This window comes from Octopus bimaculoides, chromosome 20 (genome assembly GCF_046866305.1).
Source record: "Octopus bimaculoides isolate indiv1 chromosome 20, ASM4686630v1, whole genome shotgun sequence".
In the NCBI taxonomy this organism is placed as follows: domain Eukaryota; kingdom Metazoa; phylum Mollusca; class Cephalopoda; order Octopoda; family Octopodidae; genus Octopus; species Octopus bimaculoides.
Window position 1 is genome coordinate 16346469 of NC_142947.1, and position 20934 is coordinate 16367402.

The 20934-nt window shown below is 38.8% G+C and overlaps 2 protein-coding genes across 2 annotated transcripts; one reads left to right on the plus strand and one right to left on the minus strand.

Annotated features, from left to right (window-relative positions):
• The first annotated feature begins 6041 nt into the window (after positions 1–6041).
• LOC106880709 (uncharacterized) lies at positions 6042–15159 on the plus strand. The gene is made up of 6 exons (XM_014930785.3): positions 6042–6307; positions 9648–9971; positions 10762–11064; positions 12530–12565; positions 12933–13041; positions 15072–15159. Exons 1-5 carry the CDS (start codon positions 6259–6261, stop codon positions 13010–13012), a joined length of 792 nt encoding a protein of 263 aa, XP_014786271.1. The 5' UTR covers positions 6042–6258; the 3' UTR covers positions 13013–13041; positions 15072–15159.
• A 2738-nt stretch (positions 15160–17897) lies between these two features.
• Positions 17898–18630, minus strand: LOC106880710 (uncharacterized). The gene has a single exon (XM_052974952.2). The coding sequence runs from the start codon at positions 18497–18499 to the stop codon at positions 18035–18037; it is 465 nt and encodes a 154-aa protein (XP_052830912.1). The 5' UTR covers positions 18500–18630; the 3' UTR covers positions 17898–18034.
• Between the last annotated feature and the right edge of the window lie 2304 nt (positions 18631–20934).

Genomic DNA, 20934 nt, shown 5'->3' on the forward strand with positions numbered 1-20934 from the left:
TAATTTTGGAACGCTTGTCTTGTTCTTTTGACAAGCATTTCCCGAGGCTTCAGATGCCAGAAGAGAAAAAAGAACAGAATAGCGCGTACTCACACAGTGACAGGAACACAGTTGCTGTAAACGTCACAAAGACTGTGATTACAGCTACTAACAGCCCTCTCACCACCACCACCACCACCACCACCACCACCACCACCAACACCAACAACGAAAACAAAACTGTAACCAAGGTTACAAAACCATGCGTAAAAACCGTCACAAATGTCTCTGACGTAAGCACCATTGCTGCTGACGCCATCATCACCACCACCAACAACAACGACAACAACAACAACAACAACAACAACAACGACAACAACAACAACAGCAACAACAATCACGTAAAGTTATCGGCCGTCAGCAATGACACCATCACCTGTTCAACAAACTCTGCTGCCACTACCACCACCTTTGAACCAGGCAGTACATACACCAACATAAACAAAAATATCCAGAAGAACATGTCCGCCAGCACAACAAAAACAAATTTCGCAAATGCTCTAAAGGAAAAAAGAACAATAGTGACATTCACACAAAAACAAATAAAAGACACAAAATCCCTTCTTACGAAAGAAGGAGATGATGTCAGAATAAACATACCAAAAGATATTATAGAAATGAAAAACAAAAAGTGCATCATTTATAAACTGGTAAACACAAAAATCAGACGTGTAGAAAATGTTAGCACAGATAAAATTGAAGTTTGTCTTAGAAAAATTTGGCCTTATCAGAATCATGTCACCTGGGGAAGAAAATTTGGAACGGTGCAAGTGAGATTTCTGGATGAAAATTTAGCTAAACAATTTTCGACACTCTCTCTCCGCACAGATGACTTGGTAATGATACCGAGTTATCTAGGACAGAGAGTGACCAAAGTTATGATAAAAAATGTGCCATCGGAGGTGGACACCCAATGGCTGATATCGGCCGTGTGCCTGGAAATGGAGGAGGCAAATATTTTGGAGATTACGGTCGGAGAGGAAAAGAACTGGGGAGGGAAAAATCTGGAAATCCTTCTCCACATCACGGAGGAGGCTTCACAGAAAATTCCTCCAAACATTAGATTGGCAGAGGACCACAAGCTGTATGTGGTGGTAGAGGGCAGGCGACCTCGCTGTTACCTATGCAACAGCGAAGTACATCTGAAAAAGGACTGCCCTCTGGCCGCTAAACAAAAACAACAACAACAACAGAAGCAACTACCAAATACCCCCAACAGAAAAACCTTACTACCAACACCACCAGCAACACAAAAAACAACAACAGAAATATCAGCAATAACCACAACAGAAAAGACAACAGAAACTGCAAAAACAGAAGAAAAAAAAGAAAATTCCAAGACTGCCTCTCCCTCCGCCATATCACATACACCACACATAAATAACAAGCAGCCAACATCAATAAAAACAGCAACACAAACATTCACAGAAACACACACAGACGCACAAAATTTGCCGTTACCTCTTTCTGACTCCTCAGATCCCCCATCATCCGATGAAGAGAGTGGGGAGAAGTGGAAAATAGCTACGAAAGGAAAGAGGAAGCGCAGTAAGAAGAAAACAAAACAAAATGCAAACACAGACAAAGCAGGGAGATTCACATCTCCCGAAAATACTACTAACACCAATAGTAATATAAAAAAAAAAACAATGCTAACAGCAATAGACAGTACAAACACAGAGTTGATGAATTACATCAACTCTAAAACAAACATCACAAATAACGATATCAAAACCAACAACCACCCACGTACAACACCGCCAAAACACATTAAAATTATTCATGTAACACCAGCATTACACAACACAATAAAATCCCTCTACCCCAACTCGGTAGGGGGATTCCAGAAATATTTGTGCAAGAAATTGTACAATAGCCTCCTTGGTGAAAAATCCAAGGAGGAAACAAAACTTTCTAACGGTAAGTAACACTTTGTTCTTTTGTTTTGTGCTTTAAAGCACACGTATAAATAGAATCATGGTGAAGATTGGTTGTGTGAATGTGCGTGGCTTAGGGTCCCCTTGGAAACAAGGGTACCTCTTAAATGAAATCAAGTCACACAATTTGGATATCATAGCCATTAGTGAGACCAGACTCCATGAACCGCGGGCCCTAAAGTCCATGTTTGGCGGACAGTTTAACATTTATTTTTCTCCCTGTCTGCCGAGGATGGGCGGTAGTGGCACGGCGGTTCTTTTTCGCAAGAGTCTGGATCTCCAAGTAAAGACGATATTTACGGACCCGGAGGGTAGACTGGTTGTCCTAGATGTGGACGGCAGCGATGGAGGCGCTTTTCGGTTGCTGGCAGTTTATGTGCCTCCTTTAACAGGTCGGTCAGACTTCTTTCGACGTCTAGAAGTATTCCTGGGAACGTCTCGTCCCTTACTTTTAGTGGGGGATTGGAATGCTACCTTGGACACGCATCTAGACTACGTGGGGAGTGACAAAACTAGAAGGGGATGCAAAGGCCTCATAGACCTGCTCAGACGCTTCCAGTTGTCTGACAGGTACCGACTCGACCACCCAAATGTGCCAACCGCATTGGAGCAACCGCATTGGGTCGTCGAGATCGTATCTAGATAGGATAGTGTGTAGGACAAGAGATAGAGATAGTTTAGGATGTCCACAGTTCCACATAGTCAGCTACACGGATCACAAACTTGTGACGTGTACGCTAGACTTAGATAAGGCACATAGGCAGGGTCCCGGTAACTGGAAACTAAACGCGTCTTTCCCGTCGAGACAGGTTTTCAGAGACCGGATTAGCACGTTAGTAAAGAGGGCTTTGACGGGAGCCATCGTCACCAACAAATGGTGGTTTGCCCTCAAGAGAGCAGTAAGGGCGGAAGCAATAAGGTATAGCAGGGTACTAGCTGTAGAGAGGAACAGAGTAGAGGGGGAGCTAGTGATAAAGTTAGAAGAGGCATTGCGAAGTGGCATCGCATCCGACGTTTTAGCGGCGAGGTTGGCCCTCGACCAACACTTCAATGCTAAACACGAAGGGTGTGCTGTCAGGGCAAGGATGCGTGCTCTGAGGAATGAAGGTGTTGGAGCCGCACGAGAAGCCCGGGTGGCGGAGGCGCAGCGGGGTAACAGAGCCACCATCCGGTCTCTGGAAGACGAACAGGGGCGCGAATTGCTCGAGCCGAGCAAGATGTGCGAGGCGTTTCAGCGGCATTTTGCCCGACTGTTCGGGAGGAGTGGCGAGCGAGAAGGCAGGGTGGACTTTAGTGCCTACCTGCACAGCTTGCCACGACTCTCGGCAAGAGAGGCGGAGTGCTGCGAAGGGGTCATCACGGCGGAGGAGGTGAGGGACGCGATGGCGGGTTGCTCGACGGACAAATCTCCGGGTTTGGATGGTCTGCCCTACGAGCTTTACAACTGTATGCCAGACTTGTTTGGAGAAGTCTTGGCGGCCGTGTACTGCAACTGGCAGCAGAACGGGAGCATTCCCGGTTTTGTGAGCCGAGGAGCGGTAACGCTGCTGAAGAAAGATCCAAACAAGGGGGACGCCATAGATAACTTTAGGCCCATCACTCTGCTCAATGCAGACATGAAAATTTTGGCCAAGGTGTTAGCCAAGCGGTTGGCGCTTGTCATCGAGAAACTGGTCGGCACGGAGCAGACGTGCGCCGTGCCGGGCCGGAGCATCCATGACAACCTCCATCTGATGCGCTACATCATAGAGAGGGTAGTTAAGGAACCTGGCATGGGTGGGGCCCTGATCAATTTGGATCAATCCAAAGCTTTCGATAGGGTAGACCATCGATACTTGGAGGCCGTCCTCGAAGCGGCCGGCTTCGGTCCCGTTTTCCGCGGCTGGATGGCTGCCTTGTACACAGGCATCCGTTCGGTTGTTCGCGTCAATGGACGTCTATCGGGACCCTTCGACATTGCACGTTCGGTTCGTCAGGGATGCCCCCTGTCGCCGCTCCTGTACGTATTGACTCTCGAGCCACTACTGCGGAAGCTGGCGACGCTGAGGGGCATCCCGCGAGAACTGGGGTGCGGGACGAGCGTGTCGGCATACGCGGACGACGTCACCGTCATAGCGTCTAGCCACGAGCACATCGAGCTTGTCGGCGAGACGCTGAAAGACTACGAAGCGGTGACGGGAGCGAAAATCAACCGGGATAAGTCGGTGGGTTTGCTGCTCGGCACCTGGAGAAGCAAGCCCATACCGTCCGGTAGCGCCTCAGTAGTGGGACGCTGGACGGACGGTCCGGTCAAGTTGCTCGGAGTCTGGTTCGGTCCGGACCTGCAAACGGAGAAGAACTGGGACGAGATAACGAGTAGGGTGGCCACTCTCTGCCGGCAATGGTCCAAGAGGAAGCTGTCCCTAAAAGGTCGGGCGGAGGTGGCGAACGCGTACATCGCGTCCGTCATCGAATACCGCCTGACCGTCGTGCCTTGTCCCGATCGCGCCATCACCGAAATGGAGCGCATCCTCTTCCGCTTCCCGCAGCTCGTCTCCATGACCGAGCTGCAGTCGTGGATCAAAAGGAGGCCGAGGAATGGCGAATGGCACCGTGAGTGTCGCGTTGCTCTGCAACAACTTTGCCGTCCCGGGTCGACCTTGAGCGGCTGCATCACAACGAAGTCATTCTATAGGGGATTAGTGGAGGGCAGGTACGACGACGATCTCGGGGCGAACCTGGGCGTCGACGAGGAATACCTGACCCGCCTGTTCAGGACGACTTTCGGGCCGGGACCTATGGACAACTTCCAGAGATCCCTGGCCTGGCAGTGTTACCGAGAGGCGCTACCCGTTCGGGATAAGCTCTATAGACACGGCTCGCGAAATGCGGGGCCGACCTGCCCGAGATGCGGTCAGAGCGTTGAAACCGTTCTGCACGCACTCGTGCAGTGTCCAATCATTTCGGAGCTGTGGGCTTATGTCGAACGACTGCTGTCGCGTGTGGGACGAGTCGGTTTATCAACCGAGTCTATCGTCAATATCGTCACGCCTCCTTCCTTTAAACGGGAAGGAAGAGCTGTATTTATCGTACTTGTGGCTATGGCCAAAGAATGCATCTGGTGGACGCGTCTGAAAGGATTAGAGACAAATACTTTCCTCTCTGGTCAATCTCTCATCAACTTTTTCAAGTATCACTTGAAAAGGAAGGTGAGAGTAGAGAGGCAAGTGTTGTCTAACAAATGTTTCGAAAAAAGATGGATACATGTAGCAAGAATGGCACGTATAAATGACGAAGCCACCTTGACCATGATTCTATAAAACGTTTTAAAATTTTGTAAACAGAGAGTTACTTACGTTTCTTGCTTAAATAAAAGAAATTTTATTTAACAAACTGTGACGCTAAAGACCGAGGTTACCGTGGTCTTTTCGTAGGTTTATCTTTCCACGGATAACCTCCCCATTTATTGGGAATTTTTTGTATTATTTCGTATTTTTTGTAAATACCCCAAACGTTTTGCGATGTTTTTTTTTTCATCGTTGTCCCCACTCTTGTTTTTTTTCTGCTTTGTTTTCGACCCCCTCGAAAAGAAAAACTCTACATTTGTATTTTGTCCCCTCTGTGTTGAGCCCTGTGTGGCTAATAAAGAAACCTATCTATCTATCTATCTATCTCCATTTCATTCTCTCCCACTCCCTTGTTTAAGCCGTTCATTTATGCTCTTTCACTTTAAATCTTCCTTGTCAATCTTCTTCCTTATCTCCCTTTCTCACTTACACTTCCTCATATCTTTTCCTCACTTTCCTCTCCCGCGTCTTAGTCGGCGTCTTTTTCTTAACCACAACACTTGTCTCATTCATTCTCTCAATACTTTGAAATTATCTCCCTTTCCCCCTCTTTGTGTGTGTGTGTGTGTGTGTGTGTGTGTGTGTGTGTGTGTGTGTTTGTGAACTTTACTTTTTCTGTCAAACTTTTTTCTATAAGTTCTACTTGTCTTCTCAAAGCAGAAAAAGAGAGTCTGAGGGAGAGAGAGAGAGAGAGAGAGAGAGAGAGAGAGAGAGAGAGAGAGAGAGAGAGAGAGGGGGGAATAAAGAAACAGAAAGATGGAACTATTTCAGCTTCACTCACGCTTCAAACTTAACTCCCCCTCCCAGTCACTGCGCTTTTTCTCTCTATTTTTTGTTGTGTTTGGCCATTTCGACTACAATTTTCGAATCAGACACATCTTTTCGTAAAATTTCTGGTTTCTGGGATCCGACGATCATTTCTCCTTCTGCCTTATACTTGTCGCTCAAGATCAACGATGTTGTTAGCTATGATGATACTGATGATGGCTTCTTACACTTCGGCCTGTAAGTTAATATTAAGAAAAATAATACATTCTTCAGTTACAACACTGAATCTTCTCTTACGTTGCATATTTTAATCGTTGCAAGACGCATTATGCACACACGTACACACACACATACACACACGCACAGGTGCGCACGCACACACACATATACATACATATACCCAGATATATTTACATATTTATTCTTTTATTCTTTTACTTGTTTCCGTCATTTGACTGTGGCCATGCTGGAGGACCGCCTTTAGTCGAACAAATCGAGAGTTATTCTTTGTAAGCCTAGTAATTTATTCTGTCGGTACCTTTGCCGAACCGCTAGTTAAGGGGACGTAAACACACCAGCATCGGCTGTCAGGTGATGGTGGAGAGACGAGCACAGACACACACAAACATACCCCACCCACACACACACATACACACACATATTGCAGTTCATATTTGCATTTGTAAATATTCTTCCGGATATTGTGTTCATATATTGACCAATATATATGAACTGAGATGTACCACACCGATTATCGTTGCATTTAGATACTACAGAGAATGATTCGTCATTGATGCTTAGACCAAACTTTGCCTTTGTTAATATTTGTTTCAAGTTCTTCGGCTGTCTTTTACTTAAAATCATAGCCAGATTTGTGCTTATATCTTTTAATTCATTACTTTGAGCAATGGTCTGCAAATTTGCTTTGGCGATGCTAAAGATATTTTGGTGACATGGATTGTGTGTCACTATAAATGGTATGACCTATTCTTGTTTTCCTCATTTTTGGAGTTGCCCTAAGTTGTATGGATGTTTCTTTAGCTTTAGGAGTGTATTTGGAAACTGGAAGAAGCCCGTCGTATATATAAAGCTCAATTTAATTTTAATTTTTTATAAATTGATTTTAATTGAGTTTTTACCTGTAATTTTGGATTTTGTCCCTTATATATATATATATATATATATATATATATATATATATATATATATATATATATATTAGGGACAAAATCAAAAATTACAGGTAAAAACTCAATTAAAATCAATTTATAAAAAATTAAAATTAAATTGAGCTTTATAGATAAAATATATATAAAATATATAGTTTTAGGGAAAATAACCAAGTTTCAAGAACTCATCGATGAAAATCCACTATCACATATAGAAAAATTAACAATTAGAAGCACAATAAATGAGTATAATATAAAATAAAGTAAATATCATAAGATAAATATAATATAATATAATATAATATATATATAGTTGTGTGTCTGTTTCTTCCCCCACCACCGCCATCGCTTGACGACCGATGCTAGTGTGTTTTTGTACCTGTAACTTAGCGGTTCGGCAAAGTGACCGAAAGAATAAGTACTAGGCTTACAAAGAATAAGCCCTGGGATCGATTTGTTCGACTATAGGCAGTGCTCCAGCACATATTCGCCGGACATTGCCCCATCTGATTATCATTTATTCCACAGTTTTCAAAGTCATTTGGACGGAAAAAATATGAATTATGTAGTCGAGGTCAGAACAGAACTGGGGGAGTATTTTTCGTCACAGACAAGTAAAGTTTGGAGGTGAGGGCCTTGCAAGTCTACAAGAGAGATGGAAGGGCATTCTAGGTAATGAAGGGGTGTATATTTTAGATTAAAAAAGAACTTCGTTTATCATAGTTTCGAAAAATAAAAGAAGTTTAAAAAAACACATTATTTTTATGTTTGTATGTACATATGCATATATATATGTATATATATGTATATATATATATATGCATACACATGTACATACACACTACCACACGTACATACAGATGCACCCATGTACTTACACATACACATGCATAAACAAGTACATACCTATACATACACACACTCATATATATACGTACATATGTATATATACACACACACACATATATATGTATATATATATATATATATACACACACACACACACATATATGTATGTATATACATATACACACGCATACATATATGCAGACAATTTCTAATCATTTAAATTAATTGCGCATTAAAATTATTCGAATTGTAGAAAGATATATAACGCCTATATCATTTGAAAAAGAAAAAAATTGTACATAAACTGTAAGAAGTAAAATAATTTAAAACAAAATTAGAAATATAATATTTTTAAATCTCTCAGAGAGATTTAAGCAGTAGTGGAGCGACAAAGTTGTAGTATATTGTCAACTTAATGTGACAATCCCAATAAGTGAATACACTACTGCCGTTTAGCCCTAGGAAGCTGGACCGCTTCCTGTCGGCCTTGACACAATTACTGTGTCCTTATCCAGCTGGCAAGCTACTTCAGGCTGATGACGAGCAAAGACTCAGAAACATGTCCCTGAATGCTGGCTAGGCTGGGTGGGGGAGCTTGTCTCCCCTTCACAAACTTAAGGACACAGTAATTGTGTCAAGGCCGACAGGAAGCGGTCCAGCTTCCTAGGGCTAAACGGCAGTAGTGTATTCCCTCATTGGGATTGTCACATTAAGTTGACAATATACTACAACTTTAAAACAGTTTTATTAAAAATATATTAATGAGGAGATAGAACTGTAGAACTGTCATCATGGGTCCTAAACTTATTTTAGCCAGTGTATATCCTTCGATTTGAAGCGACAGTTTTTAAATACAAACAAATCACCAAAAAATGATGAGCTAACACTAACCAGAATCGAACCCACAAATCAACGGTTACACGGCTCCTTGCGCACCTGATTGGGCCAAACGTTCACCCAAGTTTAATGTATGCATACTTAAACCGTCTAACAGTGCATATAATATTTGTAAACAAACGGGAAAGGCTTTGTAAGCTACGGAGAGAAAGCTACTTTGGAAGATGATAGTATAATAATAACATAGAAGAATACACATGCCGAAGATGTCACTCAATGGAACTGAACCCGGAACTATGTGGCTGGAAAAGAAGCTTCCTACCACATAGCTACGTCTGCACTTATTAATAAATATTAAAAACTAAGTTCAAAAATTTATTCGTAGATAAATCTAATCCATATTCAGATGAACACTCGTTATTTTTATTGGTCCTGTTTTTCTTATTCTTCCTGCTTCTTCTCATCTTTCTCCTCCTCCTTCTCCTTCTTTAACTTTTGTTTTACTCTACCTTCTCTTTCTCCTCCCGTCTTTGTACTTCTTTTTATCCTTTTCTTCCTTTCTCCTCCCGTCTTTGTACTTCTTTTTATCCTTTTCTTCCTTTCTCCTCTTCTTCCACTCCTCCCCTTCCCCGCCTTCTTTTCACTTGATCTATAACTATGCATCTATATTTTTTTTTATAAGATCTACCTCTGATTTATTATTTATTATTTTTTTTTTACAGTTCTTGAGATCGTAGACATAAGACCTTCTGAGAATATTAATTTAGGAAACACCACTGGCATAACTATAATATGTCGGTATGATTTAAGATATTTTATTCACTTTTATCTCGTGCGAAACGGGGATGATGTCATTTTCCAAATGAATTATTCTTCGAGGGAAAAAAAGTCTAAGGTAGTAATCAAGCGAAAGGGTTTCCACTGTACTCCAATTCATAGTCGTAGAGGTCAGGTTACCTGCTGGAAACTTCATCTCACTTGCGAGGATGCGGCATACTATACATGTCGATCAAATGAAGAAGTTTCGCAATCTAGGCGTATAAAAGGTTAGTTTTATTAGTTCTTTTTTTTACTTCTTTTTTCACTTATTCAGCTCCATTGTCATTATGTTTGTGGAGGCGCTATGGCCCAGTGGTTAGGGCAGCGGACTCGCGGTCATAGGATCGTGGTTTCGATTCCCAGACCGGGCGTTGTGAGTGTTTATTGAGCGAAAACACCTAAAGCTCCACGAGGTTTCGGCAGGGGATGGTGGCGAACCCTGCTGTACTCTTTCACCACAACTTTCTCTCACTCTTTCTTCCTGTTTCTGTTGTGCCTGTAATTCAAAGGGTCAGCCTTGTCACACTGTGTCACGCTGAATATCCCCGAGAACTACGTTAAGGGTACACGTGTCTGTGGAGTGCTCAGCCACTTGCACGTTAATTTCACGAGCAGGCTGTTCCGTTGATCGGATCGACTGGTACCCTCGACGTCGTAAGCGACAGAGTGCCAACAACAACAGCATGTATGTATGTATGTATAAGCATACACGAACGCATACTCATCTACATACACATGTGTAGATATACATGTGTACGAATCTGCCATTGATCTGTTGCGAAGATATTGTTATTGACATGGCTTTATACAGCCTTCGCACTGCCTTTACTAAGAAGTTCGACAGTTGAACTCTTCAAAGCACCAGTTCACAAGGTCCAGCACTAAGAATAGATGAAGAATTGTTAAACGTTTTAGTTTAGTATGAAGATTGTAGTTTATATTAATGAAACCAACTAATTCATTACTGTGAGGCCCATTGTTCTAGGATTAACATATTTTGATTCATTTTATTTCTAGTGAGACCTTACGTAAGTAGACTGCAAGTTCTTAACCCACCCATTGAAGTGGGAAAGACATTAATCTTAAGATGTACAGCCTATGTCGGTGAAGATTTTGGTATTGCTACCTTTGTATGGTTTGAAATAACACGCCTTGGAGTAAGTCTATTGATGAGACCCGTACACGTTCCACCCCGTGGCAAGTGTTACAAATCAGTAGTGTCAAGTTATCGCTATACTTTAAAAAGATGGGACGCTGATACAGCAAACATCACATGTTTTCTGAATGGCAAAACTCTCACTAAACAACTTATCCCAACAGGTAAGCAAGATTTTTGTTACCTTGATTCGCGCTTTTACCTCTTCTTGTTATTGCTGTTGCTGTTATTTAGTCTCAAGTCCTTGATGATTGATCTGATTGAGATTGAGAAAGATGATTGATCTGATTGAGATTGACAAAGCTTATAACCAATGGCTTTCCAACTGTGACACTCTCAGTTATGTCTTTTTTTTTTAAACATAGTAAACGTTGAGCTTTAATTTCAAATATGCCCATTTTTCTTTTAAGATGGCATATGAGAAATGATGGAGATTTCGCTGCTATTTCTTGCAGGTCGAAATGCCCTAAAGAGGTTCCTCATACCTATATGTTAATTACTGCTATATCTCAGTGCATTTGTATGTATCCATATTTTTAATACGTGTTCGTGAGTGTCCTAATACATGTGTCACTTTGTGGACGTCTAGGGTTATATATATATATATATATATATATATATATATATATATATATATATATATATATATATATATATATGTATGTATGTATATTATCCAGAGTTTTCTTCTTTGAAGCAATACTTTCGAACTATTGAGTTTGCTTAGTGCACTACACAGTATTATTTAACAATGTACATAGTTATTTACTGATATTGCCGTTTTCGTCGTCAAGCATGGTATTTGTTATGTTCGTCAATGCCACAATGTCATTGACAATAGTTCTGTTTGAGCAGAAAGACCTGCAGTTAGACAGCAAGAGAAAAAAGATAGGCGACTTCGATGTAATTCAAACTTATGATGAAACCACTACATATTCTGCGTCACGAAGGAGTTTCTATGTGATAAATAACAGCTAAATCTTTCTGAAACCCTCAGTCTATCATCTTAGAAAAAGAAAGTTATGTTGGACGATGAAGTTCTACTAAGTTCTACTAATAAGATAAGAGAAAAACTCTCCCACAAAATCTCCCTCCAGTTACAGCTTATTAAAAAGAAGTATAACTCCGGTTAATATAATCCAAACCATGTCTGAACTAAAAGACAAGGTAGCCACGGAAGAAACGTCTTTGATCATAGGTCAATGTTATCACGAATGATCAACAACATGGCTCCAGCAATTTAACAAAAGGAATACACTTCACTAGAGTGCTTCAGTTTATCTGACTGACATAATTTAGTACTAGTTCCTATTTCAGAGTTGAGGAGCTAGCAGTAGGAAAATATAGCGCGGCAAATAAACGCAAAAATAAATAAATTTCTACAAAGAAAATCTTTTCAATGCTAGTATTAAAGATTTATATAAGACAATGAAATAAAAAGTATTGATTAAATTTATGTTCAAGATTGAATTTTGATCATACTTCTCGATTGCTACTCGAGTCATATATATACACATTTTGCTTTGATTTTGCTTTCCAATTTGAAAAAAAGAACTGCATTGGAAACTAAAGTAAATCCTTAATTGTAATGTTTATTTATATTATTTTGTTTTTAATTTTTATTTCTAGGATGGAAACAGAGAGAAATTGGACAAAATAATGCAGGTATCCTTTATCCTTTAATTTTTACTTCTTGCAATTATTGGACTGTGGCCATGCTGAGCCATTGACTTAAATGGTTTTCGTCGAACAAATCGACACTAGAACTCCACCGCCGCAGACGTCCACTTTTGAGGATTTTGATTGTTAGAATTTTCATTGTTATTCTTTATTTACATGTTTCAATCCCACTCTATTTGTATTCTATTGTATTGTCCTGTACCGTCCCAAGTCTTTTTATATGAACCCTCGGCGGTTAACCGAAAAAGATTATCATTGTTGTTGTTAAAGAAAAGATTATCATTGTTGTTGTTGTTATCATTATTATTATTATTATTGTTATCTTTTCTATCTTTTTTTCTATCTATAACAGATAAATTGTGTGGTGCGAATACTATTACGAAATTTTTTATATTCGCAACTTACCTGGTTTTTATTGGGATTTGTCGTTAAAGAACTAAAAACAGAATGAAACCAAGATGGTATAATATTTTTCGTTTTCCTTAATTTTCATCTTATAATTATAAGATCTTGATTTAGTTTATGCTTATTGTGTTGCTTTCTCCAAAATCATCATCTTTGTCCTCGTCGTTGTTTACCTTTATGTCGCCATTACTCGAGCAAAAGCGCTTGAGCAGGGAACACACAATATTTTCAGACGTATATTATCTCAATAAGTCCTTTTATACTTCTTCCACTTCTTTCAGCTATTGGATTGCGGCCATACTGTTGAGCTAATAGACCCCATTACTTATTTTTAAATCTGGTACTTATACTACCGGTCACTTTTGCCGAACCACTAAGTTACGGAGACGTATTAGAAACAAACACTGGCTAGGAAACAAACTCATACATACATTCGTTCGCTCAATAAACACTCACAACGCTCGGTCTGGGAATCGAAACCGCGATCCTATGACCGTGAGTCCGCTGCCCTAACCACTGGGCCATTGCGCCTCCACTTGCATTATGTACACCAGGACTAATTAATAATGATATCATGAGATGCTGAAGTCTCAGTCTTAGCATTCAGGAATAAACATTATTGCAAGAAAATGTTCCCTTCACAATCAAGTGCCCTAATTATTTCTCGTCTACCCAGAATATCCATTTCAATGCAGATTATTTTCCCAACAAAGGCAAAGATTTTCTAGCCATCATTGGTAGATATTTTAATTGGTCAGCTGAAGAAAAATTAGTTGAGGGTGCTAAGTACTAAATTGTAAATCTATGCAGAAATGTTGCCACTTATATAGGCGTAGAGTTAACAAGTGAAACAGAGACAGGCAGAAACAAGAAAAATGCCGCTGTTACTTGAATACTATACAAATATGTCTTTAAAAAGACTTTTCTTTTAAATTTACCAAAATCTAATTTTTCAATAATTTTCCAAAAATCTATTATTCATATTTACTGTTGAAAAGATCTCAAGGATCGAAACCGGTTCTGTAATGTTCTTTATAAAAGTATTTTAGCATTTTCTACTTTGTCTTTTTTCCATATATATATATATATATATATATATATATATGAGAAATTAAATAAATGACAAGGGAATAAGAAAGTGTGTAAGGAAATTTCATTAGCTTGCTGTTGATCCTGTCTTAAGATACAATATACTCATAGCTGAAGGCTTGTCCATCCCCTTATAGCTTTATCGGAGCTTCATAAGTGAAGTGTACTTCATCCTTGAGGCCTGATGAGGCTATAAGTGCATTACATCTCATAGAAATGTATTATATAATTTCTTGTTCCAATGTCATTTTTTAAAATTTTGCATTACGCTCTCTACTCGACTAACACTTTTTTCTGAAACGTATGTATATTGAGTTCTAACACTAGGTTATTAATATCGCTATGCTTAAGTGAAACGTGTGTGTGTGTATGTGTGCGTGTGAGTATGTATGAGTGTGACTGTCTGTCTATCTGTGTGTGAGCATGTGTATGTATAAAATTGACTCTCCAGTGATAAGAAAACAGAAAAAGGCTAGATTAAAAATATTTAAGTACCATTTCGTCTCATTCAAGGATATTTTACATCTGTATATAAAGAAAAGATACACCATTATTTGTGAATAATTTTTATTCTAAAATTAATATAAAAACGTGTGTGGGTTTGTGCATGCGTGTGTGCGCGTGCATGCGTGCGCGTGTGTTTCTATGCACACTCTTGTATATGAATAATTGTACATGTGTACGTATATTAACAAATAGATAGTAACGTTCAGTTATTTTGAACGCTTACAGGAATTTTTATTATCAAGGCTGTGACTTGTGTTAGATACATATTAAAAAGTACTGTATATCGTTTTATTACTGTTTCTCTAAGTTTATTTGTTCATTTAGGATATTTACATCATTTTGTACTCCCATTATAAAAAAAACTACTCATCCACACACACACACACACACACACACACACACACACATACATGCATACATCCGTACCAATTTAGTGATAACGTACGTACGTATGTTATCTCTAAATTGGCAACGCTTTCTGTTTTTACAGGCTACTGCCTGATGAGCTTCTAAAGAGAAACTTCCAAGTCAGAATCAACTGCTTTCTTTTTCGGAAATAAATTTTTCCCTCTACGGTATATATTGAGTCCTTTCTCAAGTTGTTTTTGATATTGAAAACATATCACCATGTCATTCTATGAATATGAGTGGAGTGTGAATACAAAGACAGACAGACAGACAGACATAAGAGCGTTGTAGTTCGCTTGAAACGTTGTGGTACAGAAGTAGAAAACGAAAAGGAAAGTAATAAAGCTTCAAACAATGCACAAGGTTTTCCGAAAATCTTTATATTTCAGGCGAAAGAAAGCAGTCCAACAAGTGTCTAGTTACATTGATCTCGTTATTGTATAACATAAATATAATAACGAAATTGGTGCAACTAGACATTTTGGGGATTGCTTCTTTCTGAAGATGGGCCTTTGCGCCTGAAATTTAAAGGATTTTGTAAAATTTTCTGCATTGTTAGAAGCTTTCTATTTTCCATTTCTTTTTCTACTTCATATATATATATATATATATATATATATATATATATATATATAAATTTAGTGAATGGAGTAAAACGCATATGTTAACTGCATACTTTTATTTCCAACATATGTTTCGAAGATTACAAATTATACCTTCCATAAGAATCGGTGATGTTAAGAATGTAATCTTTTCTTCAGGGAAATGCATGGGAACCAGCTTAAACGTAAGATATTTTAACCGAATATATATGTGTCTATATATATATATATATATATATATATATTAGGTCAAGCATGAAATTTGTAGAAAGAAATGTTTGCAAATGTTTTATAAATACAAGGAATAGTTTTATTCATCAAAGTATGCACCCATATTGTCAATACACTTTTGCCATTTGAGCGGTAGCTTGTCCAGCCCGGAACTGTAAAAGCCTGGCAATCTGGAGTCAATAAAATCTTGGAAGGCATTGTCGGAATTAAATTTTTCTCTTGATAAAAAGTTATCCAAATTCTGGAAGAAATGGTAGTCAGTGGGGGCAAGATCAGATGAGTATGGAGGATGATGGAGAACTTCCAACTCCAACTCCTGTAGTTTCGCCAATGTCATTTTTGCGATGTGTGGTCTGGCGTTGTCTTGCAATAGAATAGGAGTGGATCTGTTGACTAATCTAGGCTGGGTTTTTTTTTTTCTTTTTGTAATTTTCTGCATCATTTTGTCCAGTTGGCTGCAGTATACTTCGGCCGAGATTGATGAGCCAGGTTTAATGAAATCATAATGGATCACACCTGCACCAGGCCACCAAACACACACCATCAGTTTCTTTTGATAAATTTTGCTTTTTAGACTGTGTTTTGGTGGCTCGTCTTTGTCCAGCCATTGTACTGAACGTTTACGGTTGTTGTATTGGATCCATTTCTCATCACGTTACAATTCGATTCAAAAATAATTCATTTTTGTGACGAGAAAGTAGCATAATGCAGGAATCCAAACGTTGCTGTTTCTGATTTTCATTAAGTTCGTGCGGAAACCGATGACCAGCTCCAAAGGGAGATAATCCGCACTGTTTATATCTGTATCGTTTCCACCCTTCATATTTTAAAGAGGCCATAGGTCATCGGGTCTTACGGTCTGAAGATACGCCATGAAGGTACTCTTTCTGGCGAGAAACCCAGGGTAACCCTATAAACCGGCCTTCAGCAGCAATTAATATAGCCTTCTCTATTTATCAGAATGTGCATCTTCTCCGGATTTATGCTTTTCTAAAAAAATGATTATATATATATGTGTGTGTGTGTGTGTGTGTGTGTGTATGAGTGTTTTTGCTTGTTTATATATATATATATATATATATATATATATATATATATATATATATATATATATATATATATAAATCGCCCTTTTTAAAGCCTAGCCAGGCTCATGGACCCGGTTTCCCGGTTTCTATGGCGTATTTATTCTCAAGTTGGACGGGACGCCAGTCCATCGCAGTGTTATTCATTTTTGCCAGCTGAGTGGACTGGAGCAACGTGAAATGAAGTGTTTTGCTCAAGAACACAACGCGTCGCTCGGTCCAAGAATCGAAACCATAATCTTACGATCATGATGCCGACACCCTAACCATTAAACCACGCGTCCCCACTATGTATGTGTATATATATGCGTGTATGTATATATATGTGTGTGTGTGTGTGTGTATGTATATGTATGTATGCATATATATATGTATGTGTATGTATGTATATATATATATATATATATATATATGTATATACGTATGTATACATATATGTATGTATATATATATATATATATATATGTATGTATTTATGGATGCATAAAAAGAACGTTTTTCAGTTTATCGTACTTTGATACGAAAAAATCCACAACCTTCCGTCTCAATAAACTACTATTGTCCTTAAAAGTTGTTTTTTTATATTTACTACGGATTGCTTGAAGCTAACTTTCTTTCTACACCTCGATCTTTAGATCCTATGTGTGTGTGTGTGTGTGTGTGTGTACAAGTACTATTCGGTTATAAAGTTATATAAACGACTGAAGAACTGAGTTTCGTATATTGCACTTATATAACTATCTATCCAGCTATCTCCATGACATACATAAATACATACAAACACACACGCAAACAAACACGCGCGCATATATCAGAAAATTGGTTGCTGGGGTTGAACAGGCAACTGAGTTTTAAAGCGAATTTTAAGTTGTTTTCACATTTTAAAACATTTATTCAAGTATACCAGCTTCAAAATCTTTCTTTCTGTTTTACAATGGTAAAACAAAAACAAGAGAAATGAAAATCAGAAAATGCACTAGAAAACGTTTCATAAATGCTGAAACATGCTCAAAAACAAATGCTGAATAAATTTCAAAGCTTAACGAACAATAAAAATGTAAGCATAGAATTATTAAATAATTGTTTCTCAATGTTTTCGTTTCTGGCATTTATTTGCTTGGACTTTTCTAATTCGTGTTTAGTCTAAACTGTAAACCTGTAGCTGTTTGCTTGTGAAAATCTCCATCCCATATTTGCTTCATCGTATCACAAAATTCTCCTTTACCTTCCATTTTATTTTTCACAAAATTTCCTTTAACATAGGATCCATTTGCCCATGTGTATGTCCCTTCTCCGTGGAATTGATTATTGAGAAACTCTCCCTCATAGACATCTCCTGAAGAATGTCTAAGTAGTCCGGTGCCATTCATTGCATCATCTTTCCACATGCCCTCATAAAGTGTGCCATCAGCTAAAATATGTTTTCCAAAGCCAGATCTCTGTACATTTCCATCTTGACTATACACATATTGACCTTCGTATCTGTCTCCATTAGGAAAAATATAAGCATTTTCATGAATCACTACTTTCTCGATTCCATCATTAGTTTTTTCCTTTTGTTTCAAAGAAAGTTTTTTACCTTTAGCAGCCATTGTTATATTGTCATTACAAACAACTTCTCTGAAAACATTATTTTCGTAATTATTAAAAAAACAATTTAGGGTGAACCCTTTCAAAATTGTCTAAAATGACGTGTAGATTGTTATTTTACAGTTCACTACGATACGTGAAGCTTTAAACATTAAAAAAAAATTAACGTTTTGGTTGTCTTTAATTATTGTGTGTTTTGAGACTCCTTTTCACTTGTGTGTCATTCGTCATAAACAGAAATAATTTGATTCATGACGTGGCATGCTTCACTTATATGTGTAGGTATTTATATATGTATGTATATATGTGTGTGCATATATATGTATATGTACTTATGTACACATGTGTGTGTGTATAGGCATGTATATATGCATGTGTGTATATGTGTATGTACGCATGCATATATATGCATGCATATATATGCATGTATAGGCGTGTATGTATGTATGCATGTATGTATGCGTTTAGGTTTGACTGTCAGAACAAAATGTAGTCAATATTTTTACGGAGATCATTTGGTCAAAATGATGGGCAAACATTCGATCACGACTCGATCAAAACAAAAATATAACATAGCATAATCTGATAGAATACAGTGGTGGGCATGATTGTGCATAGATGCAGATGTGGGTGTATAATAAGAAGCATCTCCATCGCACTCAGAGTGGCAGTTGACGCTTGTGGGGGACTTAGATATCACAGTGGTAGGCTCCTCGATCCCTAGGTCTCCACGGTTTGTCTTGCCGCCTAAATTGTGGTCGCTTCGCTCGTTATAAACTTAAAGCGGTCCCTGGCTCGGGTTAACATCCCTTCGATTCTGGAGCGATGGGAAGAGACAAGGTGGTCTCACCCTCTGTATCTGGGTAAGAAGTAGGTGCCTCATCTGCGACGCCACGGTCTGTGACTTTTTTGTTCCCTCCCACATCGTGGATGCTGCGGTAAATGGGAAGGTCTCTGCTTCCGTAGCCAAACGGAACAAAACCCTAAAGTATCGGAACCTGGCAGTGAACTGTCTCTTCCAGCATGTGGCGCTTGAGACGTTTGGAGGGGCTGGGCCACAAACGGCGAAGTTGTCATCGTTGGCTGCTCACCCTATCGAGGTGTCAGGTGATGTCCATGTGTATGCTTGGCTTTTCCAATGTCTTAGCCTCGCCATCGCTCGTGGTAATGCCACGAACGTGGTGGCTTGCTTCAGAAGGTTCCGTTGAATCTTGTGTTGTGCGACCAATTGAAGCATTTTTTGTGCTACGTTGATGTTTCTTTCTTTCTTTTCCCCCTTTATTGTTTTTTTTTCTTTGTCGTTTCTTTTGTACTATATATGTATCACATACATACGTGTCATAAATGAAATAAAATTTGTATATGTTAAAATTTGAAACCAAAATATATTAAAAAATCATTAATTTGACAATTCGAAATAGTGGCAATAAACGAAATAGAAAGCAAATATCTGAAGACCATACAGTCTAGGGCAATGATTCCCAACGTGGGGGATACACTCTACTGGTGGGGCCTGGGAAAATTATGGACGGACGTAATGCCGTAGTCACCAGGCAAAGGGTTCTCATTAAAGTGATTCACTTTCCTTTTTTTTAGTTAATAATGCCATTTATTTTCCATACTCAGTACTTAATAAAAAAAAATTACCGGTGGATTCTTTTGTATTAACTAATTGATAAAATTGTAAAAATAAAGTTGATTTTCTTCCAGTGCCGGTGGGGCATATATTTTTCTGGAAAGTTATAGTGGGGCCTAGTGGGAAAATAGGTTGGGAAACACTAGTCTAGAGTTGTGAAAACAACCTACGAAACCATTAACCTTTTGATATATATCTCAGCTATTAAATTAGTAGTGTAAAGCAAAACGCTGAAACCACGCAATTAAAATTCAAGTAGAAAGCCTGAACTAGAATAGGCACGTAATTTTAAAAATAAAATTCTATTCCTGAGAAAAAGTAGTGATGAAATGTATCACAGAAAACAACTTCACGCGACATCAAGAAAGATCTCAGGATAAAAAAAACTAGAGAGGTGTGATTCATAATTCTCAATTATTACTTTAATCAAGTAAATCTTTACCGCGAGAGTGATCTCCCTTGTTTCTTACTTCCAACATGGCACCCGGTGCAAGATTTGTATTGAGTCAAATGGAAAATAATGTTCTCTCAGCTAAATTGCTTGTTATTGTCTAATAGCTGACAGACGACGTAGATGTCAACACATTATTGGAAATTGATACCTTTAGCTTGTTTGTTTCTACCTAACTGAATTATATATATACAAACAACAGGAACAGGGATTTAAAGAATCGAAATAGGACTCTCTGTAAGCTGTCCGCCTGGTGTACAGCAAATCAAAGAGACTAGCTGCATTTAGGGTATAAAATTAACACCAGTGTCCTTCCGAAAATCCGGGAAATCAGAATGGTGGAGAATATT

What these genes read in the sequence shown, in the direction of transcription:
- LOC106880709 (XM_014930785.3), top strand. Translation starts at nt 6,259, where the DNA reads ATGTTGTTAGCTATGATGATACTGATGATGGCTTCTTACACTTCGGCC. An exon ending in GGCTTCTTACACTTCGGCCT is followed by an intron (nt 6,308 to 9,647) that starts GTAAGTTAATAT and finishes TTTTTTTTACAG; the next exon opens with TTCTTGAGATCGTAGACATA. An exon ending in GCAATCTAGGCGTATAAAAG is followed by an intron (nt 9,972 to 10,761) that starts GTTAGTTTTATT and finishes TTTTATTTCTAG; the next exon opens with TGAGACCTTACGTAAGTAGA.
- LOC106880710 (XM_052974952.2), bottom strand. Translation starts at nt 18,499, where the DNA reads ATGGCTGCTAAAGGTAAAAAACTTTCTTTGAAACAAAAGGAAAAAACT.